Source organism: Notolepis coatsorum (assembly GCF_963971535.1).
Source record: "Notolepis coatsorum genome assembly, chromosome: 8".
Classification (NCBI taxonomy): Eukaryota; Metazoa; Chordata; class Actinopteri; order Aulopiformes; family Paralepididae; genus Notolepis; species Notolepis coatsorum.
Genome location: NC_140172.1, coordinates 44,158,938 through 44,179,974, shown reverse-complemented (window position 1 = coordinate 44,179,974; position 21,037 = coordinate 44,158,938). Strand labels below are relative to the sequence as shown.

At 43.6% G+C, this 21,037-nt stretch overlaps 2 protein-coding genes across 2 annotated transcripts; one reads left to right on the top strand and one right to left on the bottom strand.

Annotated features, from left to right (window-relative positions):
• The first annotated feature begins 969 nt into the window (after positions 1-969).
• sdf2 (stromal cell-derived factor 2) lies at positions 970-10,828 on the top strand. The gene is made up of 3 exons (XM_084320212.1): positions 970-1,180; positions 1,751-1,947; positions 7,573-10,828. Exons 1-3 carry the CDS (start codon positions 1,009-1,011, stop codon positions 7,870-7,872), a joined length of 669 nt encoding a protein of 222 aa, XP_084176338.1. The 5' UTR covers positions 970-1,008; the 3' UTR covers positions 7,873-10,828.
• On the bottom strand, positions 8,403-19,947 carry LOC311233271 (legumain-like). The gene is made up of 5 exons (XM_084320213.1): positions 19,854-19,947; positions 19,628-19,745; positions 12,257-12,430; positions 12,090-12,157; positions 8,403-11,110 (listed from the first exon to the last, which is right to left on the bottom strand). The coding sequence occupies exons 2-5, from the start codon at positions 19,664-19,666 to the stop codon at positions 11,050-11,052; spliced, it is 342 nt and encodes a 113-aa protein (XP_084176339.1). The 5' UTR covers positions 19,667-19,745; positions 19,854-19,947; the 3' UTR covers positions 8,403-11,049.
• Positions 19,948-21,037: the final 1,090 nt, after the last annotated feature.

The window sequence follows — 21,037 nt, the reverse complement described above, 5'->3', positions numbered from 1 at the left end:
ACGTTAGGAACTTGTTACATTCACTCACACAAGGGCTGAGTAATCACCCCCCCCCTCTCTCTCTCTCACACACACTCTCCCAGCTCTCTTTCTCTCTTGCCCCTTCCTCATCTCTCTCACCCCCCCTCTCTCTATATATCTCACACACACACACACACACACACACACACACACACACACACACACACACACACACACACACACACACACACACACACACACACACACACACACACACACACACACACACACACACACACACACACACTTCAGAAACAAACATAGTATCAATGAGAGCATCAATCATACATGTGATGTCTAGTAAAAAAAAAAAAAATGCTGGGCCCTTGGAATCATCCTAAACTACCACCCCCCCCCCCCAGCTACGCCCCTGCGCCCCACCCACCCACCCCCTACCCAACCCCCCCCCACCTCCAATGTACAGTCCCCCCCCCACCCACCCAACCCCACCCCACCTACCCAACCTCCTCCAATGTACAGTTTCTACATCAAATAGTATATACACTCTTTTCTGGACACTTTTTGTATCACAAACAGTACTGTATTTGCAAATCTGGTGTGTCATAAATGTATAGATGTAGCAGTACTGTCTATCTGTATGTCGTGTGTGTCATATAATATATTATGTTATGATGAATTGAAAATGGGGGACCCTGATGTAAACAAGACGAAAGTCTTTCTCTGGTCTGCATCCCCTTAACAATTGTATGTATTGAGCTGTACTGTACTGTACCCATTCTGCAATATGTTAATAAACTTTTCAATCAATCAATCAATCAATCAATCAATCAATCAATCAATCAATCAATCAATCAATCAATCAATCAATCAATCACGCTCTGCCTAACCTCGTTCCCAGTTGTATCTCCGTGGAGCAGACAGGAAGCAGTTATTTTAGAAGTTGCGCCATCTCAGCCCTCTAACGAATCTCTGATTGTATATTTTCGATGACGTAGCTAGAATCAACTGGCGAGTGGCTAGAGAGGTATGGATAACTGCTCTGGCCCTTCATACTTTTTATTGAGTTTTATTCTATCGTGTATATGTGGGCTTTCATTTGCTACGGAGCTGAGTTTTGTGACTTGCGGTTCTGTAGTTAAGCTATTGAACATAAAGCACAATGTGAGACTGCATTCGCACGATGTGCGCTACGGTTCTGGTGAGTGTTTATTTTTATTAATTTGAATATAATGTTGATGAGCGATTGGTCTTTTACCCCCCCCCCCCCCACACACACGTGTGTATACACCCCCTTATTTTACTTTATTGTGGTTTAATTATCCTAGCTAGCTGTGCAAACGTGTCATTATGGCATATGCCCCCTCACCCCCTTTCTAGTGTGGGCCAACCGTGCTTGACCGGGGTTCCTGACCCCCCTCTTGTGTTTGATTGATTGATTGAAAACTTTATTAACAGATTGAAGAATGGGTACAGTAGAGCTCAATACATACAATTGTTAAGGGGATGCAGACCAGATCTATATGAATTGAAAATGGGGGACCCTGATGGAAACAAGACAAACGTCTTTCTCAGGTCTGCATCCCCTTAACAATTGTATGTATTGAGCCGTACTGTATTGTACCCATTCTGCAATCTGTTAAATAAAGTTTTCATTCATTCATTCATTCAGAGAAAGACTTTCGTCTTGTTTACATCAGGGTCCCCCATTTTAATTTTCAGTGTTGGCTACTTCTTTCACTCTCCTATCCTATGTGTGTGTGTGAGACAGGTAGCGGACAGCAGTCTGTGACAGGGGTCACCTCAGTAGAAGATGGCAACAGTTACTGGAGTGTACGTGGGACCACCGACTCTGTGTGCCACCGCGGGACTCCGGTGAAGTGTGGCCAGACCATACGCCTAACTCATGTCAACACTGGCCGTAACCTGCACAGTCACTACTTCACCTCTCCACTGTCATCTAACCAGGTGGGCCTCGCCTCCTGAACGTGGGAACGGAGAAGATGACTAAAAAGGACTAGCTAGCATTTAGTGAACATTGTTACTCAGCTGATAGAGTTGTGCCCTTCCTGATGACTTGTCGTACAGAACTTGTAAGTCGCTTTGGATAAAAGCATCAGCTAAATGACTAAATGTAAATGTAAATGCAAAATATGTTCATTCATTGATTGATTGAAAATGTTTTTTTTTGTGACCAACTTTTTATTTTGTCTTTTTTTAAAACAAGTTCAGAGGAAAGACATTCACATCAGCATTTCATATTAATTCACACAGTGGCATAAAAAGTGTCTTTTTCCGTATAGATTGTCCGTCAGTATATTCATATACTGTGTAGCCTGTCTGTTGCAGTTGTGACAGTCTTTTCCTCCGTTCTGGCGGTCCTGTGGCTGCAAGACAGCCCAGGTTGCTTCTTAACCCCCCTCCCAGCCCCCCGGGTTTGCATAGAAATTTTAGGAAAGGGGGAAACCATGATGCATACATGTATAGGATACTATTAATTAGAAAATAAATCATAATTATGTTTGTTAGATAACCTCTGATTCTGTTACAAAGTAATAGGGAAAAATACAATTTAGAAACAACCACAAAAAATTATAACAGTAAACAGAAAAAGAAAAGATAAAAAAAAAAAAAAAAACACCAGCAACATGATTTTTGTTCATTCTCTGGTGTCAAGGTACAAGTGTTCAACCTAGTGGAGTACTGATTTTACCTTCTGGGCCGCAGTAAGTAATATTTGGATCGATTATGTCCTTGCTCCCTGTGCTCTAGCACTGGATGCCTCTAATCTCAATACTTTGTAGAAGGACAGTTTCCAACGGTAAATATTGAGACTATGAGGTGGTTTCCATCTCATTACGAGTATTTTCTTTGCTGCCGTTAAACCGGCCAGAAACACTCTCTTTTTGGGAGGTGTTAATTCTAGAGATGAATCATCATTTAATAATAAAATGTGTGGCAAACAAGGTATGTTTATCTCCGTTATATTAGTGAGAAATAATGCAACCTTGGCCCAAAAAGCTAGTACTCCTGGACATTCCCACATCATATATGTATTTTGCGGACATAAAGCACATAGAGGACTTTGTAATATTTTTATTTGACAGAGTTTCCTGGGTGACAGATAAAATCTTTGTATCATTTTGTAATGAGTTAATTGGTTATTATAATTACGAGAGGTTAACGGAATATTATCCCATACATTCTGCCAATTTATGCAGGCGTTGTAATTCTTTAAATCTATGTTCCAGACAGTGGTATTACCAGATTGATTGAAAATGTTATTAACAGATTGCAGAATGGGTACAATACAGTACGGCTCAATACACACAATTGTTAAGGGGATGCAGACCAGAGAAAGACTTTTGTCTTGTCATCAGCAGGCCCGGACTGGCCATCGGGACGTTCGGGACGAATCCCGATGGGCCGGAAGTAAAGTGGGCTGGTCCAAAAAAAATATATATATATATATATATATATTTTTTTTTGTAATCTTTTTTTTTGATGGGGGGGTTCGACTGGCCCATTTAGTCCACTCCGATCGGCCCACTTTGGTAGGGTAGGGCTGAAAAAGTTAGATGTAAAAATGAAAATTGACACAGAAAGATGCTTAAAAATAGCCTACTAGCTCTTGCAGTGATTTCAGTCATCTCCCAGGCTACATGGTCTGTACGGCGGGCCGGTGTGAGTCTGTGTGTGGGCCACTAATGTGGGCCGGTATGTGGGGCGGTGTGTGGGCCAGTGTGTGAGTCGGTGTGTGGGCCACTAATGTGGGCCGGTATGTAGTGGCCCACACACCGACTCACACACTGGCCCACACACCGGCCCAGTGAGAAGAATTGTCGACGGAATGCCACAATATCGCACACAACCCTTCACATAAACCTTGAAGTGCTCATCTGAAAGTCGCAACACTTCATCTCTTATCGTTTGCTTTTAACCCTTTAATCGCCAAGGACGACTTAACACGTCATTCTCCGCCATGCGTAATCTGCCAATGACGTCGTACAGCGTCTTTGAGATCAATATTTCAAAAATCTGTCATGACAATCATATTTCACCCACGGAGACTTGAGACTTGCTGTTGATCTCCTCTCAACTCTCCAACGGTTCAAGACCGCCATCTGGTGGCCGATCGGCGAATTGCCAAAACCGGAAGTGACGTGCCGTAAGTGGTGCTCACCCATATTCCGTCCGGCCACTCGCTATTGTTAGCGGGACTCCAGCTTGATACACTGGATAGCGATCCGTTGCCAATAACTCGATAAACAACATGATTTGGACGTATATAGTAGTATACAACCTGGAAATGGATTGCATATAACAACATCCCATAATAGCGATATTTCTGCTCCATGCTGATCACCCAACGGTCAGAGGAAGCCGCGGTGAGTTTCAGCGTGTTTGATTATTAATAAACATACACACTGCTCCGATCAACATATCACCCATAGTACATGAATCATTTAACATCGGCCACGGACTTATAAAATTTTTTATCTGACGTCAATCGGTATCAAACTACATTTGATGATCTAATATATGTATTTGTGGCTATAACTCACGTTCTATGGAATGCTGCAGAAAACGATAAAAACATATTTATACTTTAGACCATATTTTAGTATGAATGTGTGAATGAAAAAGTAGAACGTTGCTACATCCTAAACGATAGATACTTGATGTTGAATGGGCCATAGTAATGTCAATTTAGCAATACAATTTAAAAAGTTATAGCCCTGCAAAGAAGGGGAACATCTCCATAGACAAATAGAGCTGGCAGAGGACGGTATAAGATCAGAATAATCCCTGGCAGATAAAGGGTTAATCATCGTGAGAATGAAGTCATGCGTCTGCCCTCATTGAAATACATTATGTCACAAAGTGCAAGTCATTCGTGATTGCATCAGCCTAATTAGTGGTAACAGGTGAAGGAAGCAACTCAGTACAGCTGACCTGCCAATGACCTGGAGTTAACCCTTCATTGCCCCTCTGTGTAGCAGTACTGAATTGATTGACAGCGCCCTCTGTCTTGCGGGTTGTGTCATTGTACTCAGTAGGGATGTCCTCTTTCATTGGTCTATGTTGACCCATTGTACTCGGTAGGGATATCCTCTTTCATTGGTCGATGTTGACCACTCCTCCGATCCTTAGACCACGCCCCCTTAGGCCACACCGCCTTAGTGTATCTCTTGAACCGTTTGTTATCGAGACTTGCGGGTTGTGCCATTGGACTCGGTAGGGATATCCTCTTTCATTGGTCGATGTTGACCACTCCCCCGATCCGTAGACCACGCCCCCTTAGGCCACACCCCCTTAGTGTATCTCTTGAACCGTTTCTCGTAGAGACTTGCGGGTTGTGCCATTGGACTCGGTAGGGATATCCTCTTTCATTGGTCGATGTTGACCACTCCCCCGATCCTTAGACCACGCCCCCTTAGGCCACACCCCCTTAGTGTATCTCTTGAACCGTTTGTCATCGAGACTTGCGGGTTGTTCCATTGTACTCGGTAGGGATATCCTCTTTCATTGGTCGATGTTGACCACTCCCCCGATCCTTAGACCACACCCCCTCAGGCCACACCCCCTTAGTCCAGAAACATTTTAAAAACTCAGAAACGTTTTTTAATAAATTTTTTTTTAATATTTTTAATTTTTCACAAAAGAAAAATTCCAGAAAAAAATGTCATTTGAATAATATAAATAATGTTTGGTAAGGCTGTCCCCGAAGCCTGTTTTTGGGATTCAAACTTCGTCAGGGTTCTTCGAACAGACGTTCGAACCTTCGTTTTTAATAAAAAAAAGTAAAAAAAAAAAGTATATTTTTATATATATATATATATATATATATATATATATATATATATATATATATATCCTCAAACTAAATCCTCAATTTGAATAAAGTGATTCAAACTTCGTCAGGGTTTTTCGAACGGACATTCGAACCTTCGTTTTTAATTAAAACATTTAAATAAATAAAATACTTCTCATTTCTTTTTATAAATTCTTTATTATTATTTTTTTTTTATATCCTCAAACTAAATCCTCAATTTGAATAAAGTGATTAATCTGATTAAATTAGTATTTTTTCTTTTATTATTTTGTTAGTGATGTAATCAAAAATAACACTTGGAACAAAAAAAACCCGATAATATATGATTGGTAAACACTCTGATTAACCAAAACACTTAAAAGAAAACTGGATGAATTATTATAATAATATGTGGTTGGCACTTCTTTATCGTTGCTATTGTAGATAACTGTGGCAATTCTAGAGTTAATACATGTAAAAACCCCAAAAAACAGTATCTACTTGAGGAGAGAATGTGTATATCTGTGTTTTAACTTTGTGTACACACTTACCGCCCATAATGGGAGTAGGTATGCGTTACTCATAAATTGTTTCTGCTTGGGGAGAAGTCTTGGTTTTGGGGAGAGTAATTCTTAGTAATACAATTATCGATATTGTTATAAGTATTAAATAAAAAAAAATATATATATATTTTTTTTAAACAACAGATGTATGTTTATTTTGCAGCAATTCTTTGTCGTTGCCGCCATCTTTAGTGTTACAGCCCCTCACACTCCAGTTCTCAGGCTGCACCTAGTTCGAAAGCTAAAGTAAACAGGCTTCTCTGCTGGCTGTGGCTCCAGGGGAGTTGAACAGTTCTGGCTCTGCTAGTTTATTTTCGATCTTTTGGCGCTCTTTTGGTGGACAAACCACCGCACATGTGCACCGTGACTCGTGACTGGAGACTAGCTCTGCTGAGAGAGAGAGAGAAGGCTCTTGGAATGGGTGTCTGGGAGGAAGTGGGGGGTCTTTCAATGTTGATTAAACGGCAAGCAACTAATGTCATGAGTGCAAAATTAAAGGACAATAAATCTAATCTAACTGAAATTGTGTAGCACAGACCTTTCTATGGATCAAAACCTCAATATTATTATGGTGTAGTTAATACTTCATGTATCCTTAATCCCTAGGCTAATGAGGCACTAAGATGTTAGTAAAAAAAAAAAAGAATGTATGCCAATGACAGGAAGTAATGGTATATGTGTGTGTGTGTGTGCGTGCACTGTGCACAAGTGCACATCTAGGGGCGGGGTGTAGATTTGGTCTCCCTGATGTTGACTCCTTAGCCACAGCCTTGGGTTGTTTAATACTGGACGAGTGTTTCATAACGGCCGTTGTGTGGGCCGGTTTTCGGGGCCGGTGTGTGGGCTGGTGCGTCTGAATGTCCCGGGCTGAATTTGTGTCCCAGTCCGCCCCTGGTCATCAGGGTCCCCCATTTTCAATTCATCATAACATTTATGACATACACGACATACAGATATACAGTACTGTTACATCCAGACATTTATGATATGCAAATATACAGTACTGTTTATTTACAGACTTTCAAAAAGAGAATATATACATTTGAGGGGGAGGAAACTACATTGGGGGGGGTTGGGTGTTTTTTTTGTGGACATTTACCGGAGCCAGTTTCGAATTGCGGCCTCCCGTATGTGCTCTTTTAGAGCTGTTTTGAAGGTGTGTAGGGATTCATCATCATGTTATCCTCTCTGAACTTCCTTCTTGCTTGTCCACAGGAGGTCAGTGCATTCGGCGAAGAGGGAGAGGGAGACCACCTGGACGAGTGGACGGTGCAGTGCGGGGGGTCGGTGTGGGAGCGCGAGGAGGCCATCCGCTTCCGTCACAAGGCCACTGACGCGCTGCTGTCGGTGACGGGGGAGCAGTACGGCCGGCCCATCAACGGTCAGAGAGAGGTGCACGCCATGGCGGCTCCCAGCCAACATAGTCTGTGGAAGGCCATGGAGGGGATATTTATGAAGCCCAGCGAGAGCCCGATGATGAACCGGGACACTGCTCACATTCACACAGAGTTCTGAACTCTGTTTGCCGTCTCGTTCCGCTCTCTTTGTCTTTTTGCGTCTGCCTGTCCTGTACTTAAATACCACCAGCCCTCCAGAATGTCTCTCCTTCATCCCCCTTTCTTTCTCCTCCACTTTTGTTTTCTGAGGACAGGGAGGCACACAAGCGCACAAACGGATTGGGATTGCAATGACTTGATCTAACCAATCAGAATGAACCTCTGAAGATAATTACTTCTCTTTGGACCCATATTAGGAAGCACTTCGATATCAGATGTTTAGAATACACTAGAGTTTGCCTTATGAAAAAAGAAATGTACTATATACCATGGCTTCGTCAAACAGTGCAGTGATGTTGATTGAAAAATGATTCATGTTCTAAGAATGTAGTTGCACAGGCTACATTGTAATCTGTATAGGAGAGAGTAGGCTCGCCATGTGACCAGGCTTTCAGACTCTGTCTTCCATGTATGGCACAAATAATCTTTGTTTTGATATAGATGATTAATATCTGTGTATGTATGTATGTATGTATGTATGTATGTATGTATGTATGTATGTATGTATGTATGTATATATATATATATATATATATATATATATATATATATATATATATATATACACACGTACTTCTCATTGTTTGTTACAAGATTAATCATTTCACTTCACAGAAGCAACAGCTCCGAGCCTTTCAGCCCTCTCTGTCATGAAGTGATTCCCCATGTAATGGACAATGTAGCACTGTTTATCACTGTGTACCCAATATGGGGTATGCCTCTCAGTTTTATTGTGACGTAAACTCAGATTGCCACCAGACACAACACAGCATGACATGACAATATTGTGCAAATCAACTCATTAACCCTTTGATCGCCGGGGTTAAATTCATAATTTACCATCCCTCGCCAGCCCTATTTAACATGGAGAAGTTCCCCTTCTTTGCAGGGCTATAACTTTTTAAATTGTATTGCTAAATTGACATTACCATGGCCCATTCAAAGTCCTATATCTATTGTTCAGGGTGTAGCAACGTTATACTTTTTCATTCACATATTCATACTAAAATACGGTCTAAAGTATAAGTATGTTTTTATCGTTTTCTGCAGCTTTCTCCAGAACGTGATTTATAGCCCTAAATGCATTATATTGATGATTGTATACAGTTTGATAGCAATCGGCGCGAGATAAAAAATTTCAAATGGACGTACTTCTAGAAGTTACTACGTATTATCTGATGTTGACCGGATGGGCGGGGGGTCGTTTATAATTCCGTGGGCAACGTTATATCATTCATCTAGTGTGGGTGATATGATCATTGGAGCAGTTAGTATAGAAGACATTACAAAATAACGCTGAAACTCACCGTAGCTTACTCTCGCCGTTGGGAGATGAGCGTGGAACAGAATTTTTTCTATTATGGGATGTCGAAATATCCGATCCATTTCCATGTTGTATAATAGTATATACGTCCAAATCATGTTGTTTATCGAGTTATTGGCAACGGATCGATATCCATTGTGTCGAGCTCGAGTCCCGGGACCTATAGCGAGTGATCGGACCAAATTGAAATGAGCACCAGCTTCCACTTGAACCGTTAGAGAGTTGACAGGGGCTCACCAGTACATATAATGTCTCCGGGGGAGAAATATGATTTCGATCACAGATTTTTGAAATATTGATATCAAAGACGCTGTCCAGCGTCATCGGCAGAATAAGCATGGCGGGGAATGACGTGTTTCAGCGTCAACAGCGATTAAAGGGTTAATTTCAACAAGTGAGCCTTGTTTTCAGTATTACTAGATGCAAAAAGCATCGTTACACTAGTGCCTTTGTGCTGTTCTAAAGTGTTTGGTGTACATTGAGTAGCATTTTTTTTTATGTTTGGGAACCTAAGAAGTGCATTGCCTTTCCGGTAGTTATACACCAACATCTGTTATGTAAAGTGGATAAACAGTGTTCCTATGGTTTGCTTCTTTATTTTAGCCTGATTCAGTATTACATATCCATGAATTATCCACTAGACTACATGACTTGAAAGCGTTAGGAGTTGTCCATGGTCATTGGTATGACTCTACCTCCCTGACACTGGCTAAGGTCAACAACTTCAACGTATCTGTCATAGTTGTCTTAAAAGAACACGCCAACATTTTGGGAAATTAGCTTATCGTCTTCTCCAGAGGGAGACAAGAAGATACATACCAGTTTCCTCTCTGCGTTCAGTAGAAAGCTATCTGGTTGCATGTTAGCCTAGCTTAGCACAATGAATGGAAGCGGACATGACCGGTTAGCCTTCGGGAGAGTTGTTCGTTGGATAATGCCTAGGCTAACTGGTATTTATCTTCTTGTCTCTCTGGAGAAGACGCCAAGCTAATTTCCCCAAATGTTGGCGTATTCCTTTAAGCAAAGGTTGACAAGCTTGATTTGAATGTACAGTTACATGGATGCCATGTTTGGTGCTAAGTCCTAATGATGTTTGCTAGTTACTTCTCAAGCCCTGCGATAATGTGCAGTGTTTTGCATTCAAGCTGTAGTAGCAATAGTAATTTATTTTGGTCCTTAGAAAATTAACGCACATAGAAATAAATAACAAGGCATTCAATCTAAAGGAACAGAAAAATATTGAAAGAAAAGTTGTAGTGGAAGCCATATCTTATACCTACCCTTTGTACACAATATTCTAATAGGCAAGCCTTTCACTATCTTTAGGTTATACAAAAACAAGAGTTCCAAAAGTTTCATACACAATAATGATCATACTTCACTTTTATATTTGTTAACCACCTTATCAACACCAACATCTTTTTAAATTTGCAAAGTGAACATATACATTCTTAATTCCTTGTCACAACTATTCCACAAATGAACCCCTATGACAGATATTATAATAAGAATTATGCTTACCCTTGTTTTTTTTTTAAACATACATATTCCCCTAAATTCATACTGGCTCTAATAAAAAAAACTGAATACAGTTAGGGAGTAAATTATTATGTGTACATCAAGTCAGCTTTTTGTTCAGGAGATTACGAAAAGAAAAAAGTTGTTAATTACATCAAAAATAAATAGATGTTTTGTGCATATCAATGTTGGGCCATCATCTTTTATTTGATCTGTTTAGCCACCATTGTGTTTTGAGTACCGTGACAACTGAGATTGATCTGTTTTCTCACAGCTGGTGGTTTCCAGGTGATGTCACACACCAGACAGTTCTTCTCTCAGACTCCTACCGACGTCATCAATGGCCTTCTTGATACTGCATTCGTAGTTACAGACATGTGATGAGGGGAAGAAACAACATATCCAGCAATAGATGATTATAATAGGTTGGTTCCTTTTATATCTTAACAATTCATAGATATGTAGATTAAAATTGGTCACATGTTCCCCTTTGCCATGACTGACAGTGCGTTCAGCGGGTCTTCGTCAAGTGATAAAGTTGAACGTTTCATAGTTTGCCACCAGAAAGCTACACTCGAATGGCCGACCAAGTTGTGAATACAAGTGTTAAACTCTGGCTAGTTCCAATTTAGTTCCAATCCTTTATTCTATACATTAAGTATCATGAGACATCATCAGAAATAGGACACTGACATACTGGGATTACTAAAAGTTGATCAAACCACCTGCATCAAGAAATTTCTTTAAATAAGCTTTATGCTGCCATGGATCCAATTACTATCACCTCATAATGACTTGGTCACGTGATAACAGTTTCAACTTTACGAGTTGACGGGTGTGTTTTGGAGGAGGCATTAGATTACCCATATGTTTATAACAAATCTGCTTTGTTTTCTGATGAAGTGCCCCTTTAATAATAATAACTTTATATAGCACCTTTCATACATGGATTGCAGCTCAAAGTGCTTCACAGCAAATAGCATAAAATGAACATAGGCATACAATTGGCATACAGTTGACAGAATAAAAGCAATGCATAAAGTGCAGACATAAGAATAGGTATAAAAGTAGTGCAATGTAGAAAGTGCAGACATAAGAATAGGCATAAAATAAGTACAGTGTTGCTCGAAAGCTTGTGAGCAACACTACTTGTAAAATAAGTACAATAAGTACAGTGTTGCTCGAAAGCATGTGAACCACCCCCCCCCCCCCGGAACAGCCAGTCCCCCACACATCAATCCCCACCACATCCCCATCCAAGACACCCCCCCTGATAAAGCATGTCATGACTTGAAAACACAAACAGTTGTATGACAGAGAGAACATGCCCTTACCGCTCCACAGAAATCCCCTCCTCACATAAGTTCACAAAGAGATGCAAATACTCTGTAGCCATCCTAAACTGTATCAGGAGAAATAAGACCAGAGAACACAGACAACAATGAGAAAATGGAGTCGTGTTTTGTGTTGTGTTGCGTGTGTGGGTGGGTGCCAAACATACCTTGGGGTTAGTCCAGTCGAAGCAATTGAGTTTGTAGTGCTCTATGACCTGTGTGTATCGCGTGAAGGAGCTGATGTCGGAGCAGTGTGCCGCTTGTACACGCAGAGCCTGCTCCTCAGAGTCGCAGCTCCTCTCTATGACCTCAACCACGGATGCTAGGATGTTATCGTGCACCTGGAGGTAGAAATATGGAGGACCATTTGGAAAGCACCACTCAACTGAATGTTGTGAAGATAACACAGGTGCAACAAGTTAAACCATGGTAACACGTGTGATTAGAAAGCAGTGGTGGAAAGTAACAAAGTATTTATACTCAAGTACTTTACTTAAGTAAAATCCAGAGGTACATGTACTTTACTTGAGTATTTACATTTGAGGGAACATTGTACTTTTACTCCACTACATTTCAAAGGAAATGTTGCACTTTTTACTCCACTACATTTATCTGAACCCATCAGTTATTAGTTACTTTGAAGAAACATATTTTGCATAGAAAACATGGCAAACATGTATAGGGGATAATGTACTTTCAAAGTTGAAGCCTGCCAACTTCAAGGACATAATCAGCAGCATAACTGGACCACATACCACTTTAACAACCTTTAATCAGAGCAGCATAACTGGACCACATACTACTTTAACATAACCTTTAGAGGTCAATGGTTTGAACATTGAACTCTCCCAAGCACTGGAATACACAAACACCATGTAGAACGAGTACTTTTACTTTTGATACTTAATGTGTTCAATATAAATTTTTACTTAATTGTTACGTGTGGGGTGTGTTAGTACCCTGATCAGGTGTTCCCAGTGTGTGATGTGTTATGTCTAGTTGTAGTTCCCTGTCCTGGTCTTGTAGTCCTTATCGTTTCCCTTCCAGGTGTATCCATTTGTAATCAGCCCAGGTGTGTCTTGTCTCATCATCCCCTTGTGTATAACTGTTCTGTTCTGTATCGTATAGCTCTCGCTCGGCGTCACTCTCTGCACTGTTCTCGCACACGTGCACGCGCACTGAATAAAGACCACAATGTACCTTTAATCCCAATATTTGTCTGACCACACCCCTATCAGCTTACCCATATAAGCAGGGGTGGGGCCACCCACTCGCCTCCTTCTCGCTTTCACCACAAGGAAGTGCCTCGGTAGATCCCCACTTGAAGTGATGTGATGGTAGGAGAAGAGTTGGAAAACAAGGATACGTTGACATCATATCTTTATTTTCTCTCTCACTATTTTCGAGAAAATACGGCGATATTGTCTTCGTACTGGAGTGTCTGGAAGATGATGATCATTCTAAAAATCCTCCACCGGTTTTCGTATTGGGAGTTCGCGCCGCTACATGCTTTTCCAACTGCAGTCCTTGCTGTGTGCTGGTTGCGGTAAAGACACAGCTGGGCTGTAGGACGCGCCGCTGTTGTGAGGAGCGGTGGGTTCCAGGTTTGGTGAGTTATGTTTGCTGGCAAGCTCCACTTGTCTGTTAGTGTTATGGGGGCTAGTTGACAATGTTTATGAAAACCGGCCCCAGACTAGGGTCCTTTGTTCAGCCTCCTAGGCGACAGAAGACCTTGGTCTGAAGCCCATTATAGTTTAACTAGTGGGCCACGACCATTAACACTGGTGATCCCTGTGTTTTCTGGACGAGTGGATGTCTCTCTGTCACCGTGTTAGGCCCCATCTTTCATATCCAAATGAGAAAGCTACCTAGCATGTCCTATATATATGCTCTGTAAATAACTATGTACAGATACCGAGATGTCACACCATGTTACCTGTTACCTGTTTATTGCACAATGTTTTTTTTTTATTGGATTCTATTATATGTTGTACCACTGTATTGCACATCGTTGCGGGCAAGACCACCCGCATTTCATTGTATACTTGTATGCTGTGACAATTAAAACTCTTGACTTGACTTGACTTGACTTGAGAGTATTCCCTCACGAGGAGATATGGGCATAGATGTTCATTAGCGGAAGATCTGTGTTCAAAGTCAGCTACACAGGCCAGTTGGGTATTGTGCTGGCTCCGTCGGGTGTTGGTCAAATCACCGTTGTAAAACTGTGTTGACATTTTGTTTCTCTTTTCTCTTAAAAAGTGAGGAGGGTTTCAGAACGGCGGCCTGTCTGGGTGAGTGTTATATCATTGTGTACAAGTTCAGGTGATAGCTGCTTAGCTTACGTGCTAGTGGTGGCCTACTGTTAGCCAGTCAGCTGTTAGCTGCGGCGCTAGCCTGCTGTGATCACTAGGTGGCCTACCTGGCTAGGCTAGGAAACGTTAGCTTGCTGCTGTCGCTGCTTAGCTTACGTGCTAGTGGTGGCCTACTGTTAGCCAGTCAGCTGTTAGCTGCGGCGCTAGCCTGCTGTGATCACTAGGTGGCCTACCTGGCTAGGCTAGGAAACATTAGCTTGCTGCTATCGGCCGAGGCCCAGCTCGGGGTGGCTCCGGCCCCTCGCGCGCCGCCGCGGTTCCCAACTCCCCTCTCCCTCACGGGGAGAGGCGGGGGGGATTCGAAGCTCCCCTCTGGTCGCGTGCGCCGTTCGCTCGCCGTCTAGCGGGCAGGGGCGGTAGCGACCGACGGTTGGAGCGGCCGTTAGCTTAATGCTACTCTGTTGAACGTGCTTTGATTATAACATGTTTTAAACACTCTTGACTACGACGTCATCTTTGACAGAGGATGTTCGTCGAACCTGCCCTGGGCCAGGACGGCAAGGACTGCGTCAACAAGAGGGACCGTAGCGACGGGAGGGAGCGGCGACGCTGCCCAGATCGACAACACAGGACGGCTGTGTTTACTACGGTGCCTTGAGACTGCACTTCGCTTGATCTACGCTCCGGGTAGGCAAGGTTTGACCAGACCTTGTACACTTCTTCTGGCTTTCCCTTCTAAATGTTTTGTAAATAACGATGTTTTCCAAAAACGAGTGTTGCTGCACTACATTTAGGATACGACGCGAGTTATGTGTGAATTGTCTTGTCACTGGTATTTAGCTTCTCCATGCAAATCGGGTTGTTGTTACAGATGTGAAAATGATCTGGTTTGTTGTGTTGAGAAACATCATGTGTGTTTATATGTACCGTGTACTCACAACTAAGGGGGTTAACTAACCTATAAAGCTATGCTTAGTGACAAATGAGTAAAGAATGATTCTCTTCTCAGCCTGTAATGACAATGAACAGTGTGTTCACATATTAACAGGTTTTCCTGTTTTAACTGGCCGTATTAAGGGTAAAGTAGGAGGATTGTGTTTCCCCCCGGTTCCCTGGGGACTTCTTCATCCTCCTTTCAGACATGTTGTTGCACTACATTGTGTCATTGTGTGGTAGGGATATGATGTAACCCTTAGCTTGATTGCTGAGGTTGTGCTAAAACTGCTGGAGAAACTTTATTTTCCTAAAAGAAAAGATTGTTTGGTCGCTTTCGTGTGTGCTTAGCAAGGCCTGTGGCCGATACTAATCGAGAATTATGTATTCTCTCATTATGAAAAACGGCGTTCCTCTGTAGAGTGTTTTTGCCATTTTTTGTAGGTGATGATGGGTTGTGTGTGTCATGTGACCTACAACTGGGTTGGACTGGCCACAGAAGCACATGTGTAAGTTTGGTACCGGGGCTCTTGGAGAGCCCTCTCTATTCTGTGTTTTTTCCTTAGTAAAAATCAGATAGCAGGTTAGCTCATGCGCTGTGTGAAGCTGTCAGACGCTTCATAGAGCTGACTATGACTGTGTCATACTCTCTTTTTGTCATTACATCATACCATGGGTGTGGGGTCGTAAAGGGGTGAACTGGTAACCTTTCCTCCCCCTTTTTTCTGTTGGTCAGGGGTAAACCCACCTGTCCTTCAAGGTTCCTGTCACGTTGCGGTTCGGCACGTGACAGGGTGAGGGGGGGGGGGGGGGGGAGTTTCCTGGTCCCACGGCCTGGAATATTGGGCGTGTGCACCGCAGAAATTCCCCCGCCATAGAGTACGTCACCGTGCGCGTCTCTGTTGGTAGGACTTCCGTGTGCTGTTCAGGTCCATGTGATGGATCTGTTTCGGGGGGTGGTCAGGGCTCCTCCTCACCAAGCTCCTATTCGGGCCTTCTGTGAGTTGGGACTCCTCCTTCCATGTGAGGGAGCCTCCTTCAGAGTACAGAGCCTCCTCCTCAGATTGTCAAGGTGAGTGGACCCTCAAGAAGGAGTCCTACTCTATTGTGTATGTATTCGATTCAATTCGATTATTGAGTGTGTATGGGTTCAGTGCCTCCTCCCCGGAGAGCCCTAAAACCAATTTTTTACATGGCTCAAGGTGCAATATATTCTTTTCAATCTGTACAGCTCGCGTGGGAAGTCTCTCTGGGGATTCCCGTCTCCTTCCTATGGGAGGGTGGTGGGATGTAAAAATGTGAATTTTTTTTACCCCCGGCTGTGTAGACTGGGATACATACTGTTGGTGCTTCCTGCTTTTCTATTAAAAAGAGTTGTAGTTAGGAAGTGTCACACCCCTCTTGTCGTTCCCCTGGGCGCCTTGGGGATTCAATGACAGGTCTAAATAGCCTGTTCATTGATGTGGGTGTGTCCCGACGCACGTATAGTGCTAGCTCGGGGTGTTCTGTAAACAGGCGACTGACTGGCACGCCTTGGTTGCTTGAGGTTAAAACGGCGTTTTTATAAAGCAACTGGGATGGAGGTTTTTCCTCTTCCGACGACCAAATCCGACGACCTGGTTTGGTTATCGACGGATTCTCGTTCATATCTGGGGGATGATGACGGAATGGATCTGAACATATGTAGAGGGGTCTCACGCCCTGGGGGTGGGCCACCGGGCGCGGTTCGCCCGAACGTCTGGGTGGCACCTTCTTTTCATGTTTAAGATCAACACGCATATCTGCCCCTTCTCCTGGAGTAGGCATGTCGGTGTGGTTAGGGCACGGGACTGGTTCTGGTCACGCTGGTCCAGGTCAGTTAACCCGTTGTCCGCCGGGGATGCAGATCTGCTGTTCTGGTACCCTGAGGGACTTGGGCTTTTTTCAGGGGGAAAAATGCCAGGTTGGTCCGGGTGTCACAGGGTTAAGCGCTATGGAGACCCTGGTTGGGTACATTTTTTACTCAGCACTGTCGTAATGGCTTACGGCCATGCCAACCTGTACACGCTCGATCTCGTCAGATCTCGGCCGCTACACAGGTTGGTCCTGGTCAGTACTTGGTTGGGAGACCGCCTGGGAATACCAAGTACGGTGTGCTTGGGGCTGGTTCTCCATTCTTTTTCGCTCCTCTCTCACGCATGGCGAAGAGGGGCCTGTTGGGGTGGTCTTTTGACCTCCTCTGTTGACCCTGTGCTTCCCGTATCGCCGGGCCCGGTCCGAAGTCATGTTTCGTCGACCCGTAGGCCTGGGTTAACCCTTTTTTGAAAACTGAAACACTTGTACTGCGGTATAGCCGGTGTATACCCGCAGGTGTGTTTTGGAGTTTTTTCTTGAGGGGTTATAGGAACAACCACCGCATTGGGTAACACCAAGGTGGTTGATTCCCTGGTGTGTTGGAGCAGTGTCAACTCCCGGGTTACCCGGTTGAGGGTGCCCCTGCACGTTCATGACATCTGCCAATCGTGTCAGCCTTCTCTGCCTCAACCCCTCTGGGTGGGTTTTTTTTTAATGGAGGCTTGGTCATGCAACAACGCCAGCATACGCCCCTTCCGCCGGGGCGGCTGTGTTCAGCTGTCCCCTCTGGCGCCTGTCTCGTCCGCAGTCTCCAGGCTAGGGTTAACAGCCTGTTGCCTGGTTTTTCCCCAGTGCGCTGCCTGCTTCCGTTGGTTAACCTTTTTTGTGTGCTTACGGCCATGCTGACTGCCTGTTCTGCAGGGTCAGTGTGCCAGGCGGTGTACTGTTGGGGGGACAGGGCCCGCTCGGCTGAGGGGCCTTTGTCCGAATACGCTGGCGATGTGGGGGGCGGGGTCACTAAGTGCCCACCTGGTGGGGTCTTGATGCTGGCATCATGGACTTCTCCGGGCCCCCGTTCCAGGGGGTCCAGTCCCTTTGGTGGGTCTGGGTCTTCCTTCGCGCTCCGCTGCTACGGCCTTGCCACAGGGTTGGGTTTGCCCTTGACCCCGTGATTCTGGTGGCAGTAACGAGGTTGTTTCCTCCGTTCGTTCCCGGGTGGCATGCGGGTTGTGCGTGTGTGTAGTCGTGGGGTCAAGCCACGGTCTGCTCACCCTGTGCGTTGAGTTGCTTGAGTGCCTCTTCGCATGGTCGGGTCCGTCGCCCTCCCGTGAAGCCCCCAATAGGGGGGGTGCCCTCCATTAGGGTGGGTCGGGGGGGGCTCGGCCCTCCCTGTTCTGATGGTTGTGGGGGGCTTTCAGCGGGGTGTATTTGTCGGCCGATGGCTCTCGCTCGGCCTCCCTTGTGCAGAGAGTGACGCCGAGCGAGAGCTATACGATACAGAACGTTAGGTTATGACTATAACCAAGTTCTGTTAGTATAGCGACGCTCGGCGTCCGACGCCGCTGCAGCCCTTGATCTCGCCTTGTGGTGAAAGCTTGGGAAGGAGGCGAGTGGGTGGCCCCACCCCTGCTTATATGGGTAAGCTGATAGGGGTGTGGTCAGACAAATATTGGGATTAAAGGTACATTGTGGTCTTTATTCAGTGCGCGTGCACGTGTGCGAGGACAGTGCAGAGAGTGACGCCGAGCGTCGCTATACTAACAGAACTTGGTTATAGTCATAACCTAACGTTCTTCCCTGTGTGAGATGCTGATCCTGTTTGTACAGTTCTGTGTTTTGTTTGTCATTCTTTTATGTTACTCCTTTTGATTACAAACCATGGTAAATATAATTAAATATCTTTTGTTGGTTACTTTGGCTACCGTCTCCTAATTATGTTACATTCTCAAGACAACGAGCAGTGAGCACTCCTTCAGCAATGGTAACGTAATATTAATGCACTATTTTATTTGGGTATTTCCACTTTTACCTAACTGTATATAATATACTTCTTCCACCACTGCTAGAAAGCTAGTTAGATGGAATCTCAAGGCTCTCGTATTCTTCACATTTGATCAGTCCACTGATTGATTGATTGAAAATTGTATTAACCGTATGGCTCAATACAAACAACTGCTACGAGGATGCAGACCAGAAAAATACTTTCGTTTTGTTTACATCAGGGTCCTCTATTTTCAATTCATCAGGACATTTATGACATACAAATATACAGTACTGTGTAAGTATAAAAAGGTCATAAGAAAAATATATACATCAGAAGGGGAAGAAACTGTACATTGGAGGGGGTTGGGTGGGGGGATTTGGACATTTACCGGGGCCAGTTTCTAATTGCAGCCACCCGTAGGTGCTTTTTGAGAGCGGTTTTGAAGACTTTGATTGTCTTTGAAGAATGTTCACCTTGGTGAATGATCTGTCCATCACGTCCCTGGGCTCCATGATCCGACACTGTGCTGTTGAAGAACTCCTGAAAGCAATTCTGAGCAGCAGATCCCCCAGTAACCACTTTACAGCTTGCCTACCGAGAACATACAGTATAATCACGACTCATGTATAATAATAGCAACTGCTATCGGAAAGATTAGACACAAGACATTTTCATTCAAGACAATTCCGTTTCACTTACTGTGTCAATGAGCCTGTCTGACCGGAGATTTCTCTCTCCACACCAGTATATAACACTCTGTTGGAAGGGAACTGGCTTAGAAAATACAGGCCAAATCTGCTTTGACAGGATCAGAGCCTGAGCACAGTATAGTGCGTTGTGAAACCATACACGATTTCTTCTGGCTTGTGAGGCTTAACTGTATGTAGGATTGTAGCTCAGCTGGTTCCCAAACAGCAGTGGTGAGATTCTATTGAGGTGGTGTGACTAGGAGTAGAAAGCAAGGAGAGGTCAGGCCAGTGTTGGTAATAGCAGAAGCTTTGGAATATCACCAGATCATGGGACCAGTGGGAGTTTGTTAAGCTGTAGCCCAATTTTCAGAAATGTCACCTAAAGATGCATGTCCAAGTAAATGGAAGATTGCTCCACTTCTACAAGGTCAATTAGCATGTTATTGGTATCTAGGAACATATAGGGACATCAGGGAATGTATTCCCAGTGTCAGAAATAGTGTCTGTTACTATAGGCTTGAGTAAATTGTGATAAAACAAAGGAGAATATAAATTATGATTTTGCTTTGCATCTTTGCCGTTGAATAACACCATGCTAACATTGAGGTTCTTCTGAGTTCGCTCAGTTGAGCTCATTCAGCACCTTCTTGAGATCAAGTGTACAAATCTAAGCAAATGAATAAAGGGAAGATGATTAAACCGGAAGGATTTGTAGATGCAGTAATAATTATAATCCATTTGAACCAAGTCATACATCTATGGATATGGGAAAAGCTCCTCTTTCTAATGACAGTGTTACATCTGAATTTAGTCATTTCCTCACGGTTTTACGATAAAAGAGAGATATAATTTGCATTATTCGATAAATTCTTATTTTCTGACTATTTTAAAAACATCGGTAAACAAACGTAGTGCTGAAAATATACACGTTGACTGCTGTTTGGATAGGGTTAGGGTCTTTACTCTTGGCTACATTTGAAAAAGAAACGCAACATTAATTAATACGGCCTGTATTGATCGATTTATGATAAAACAGCAGGGTCCCCCAATTGGGCGACCTTACAGCTTAAGGCGTTAAGGAGAAATTACCATTGGCCATTTATGCTAACAGGGATTGATTGATTGATTGATTGAAAACTTTATTAACAGATTGCAGAATGGGTACAATACAGTACAGCTGGGATGAATGTAAAT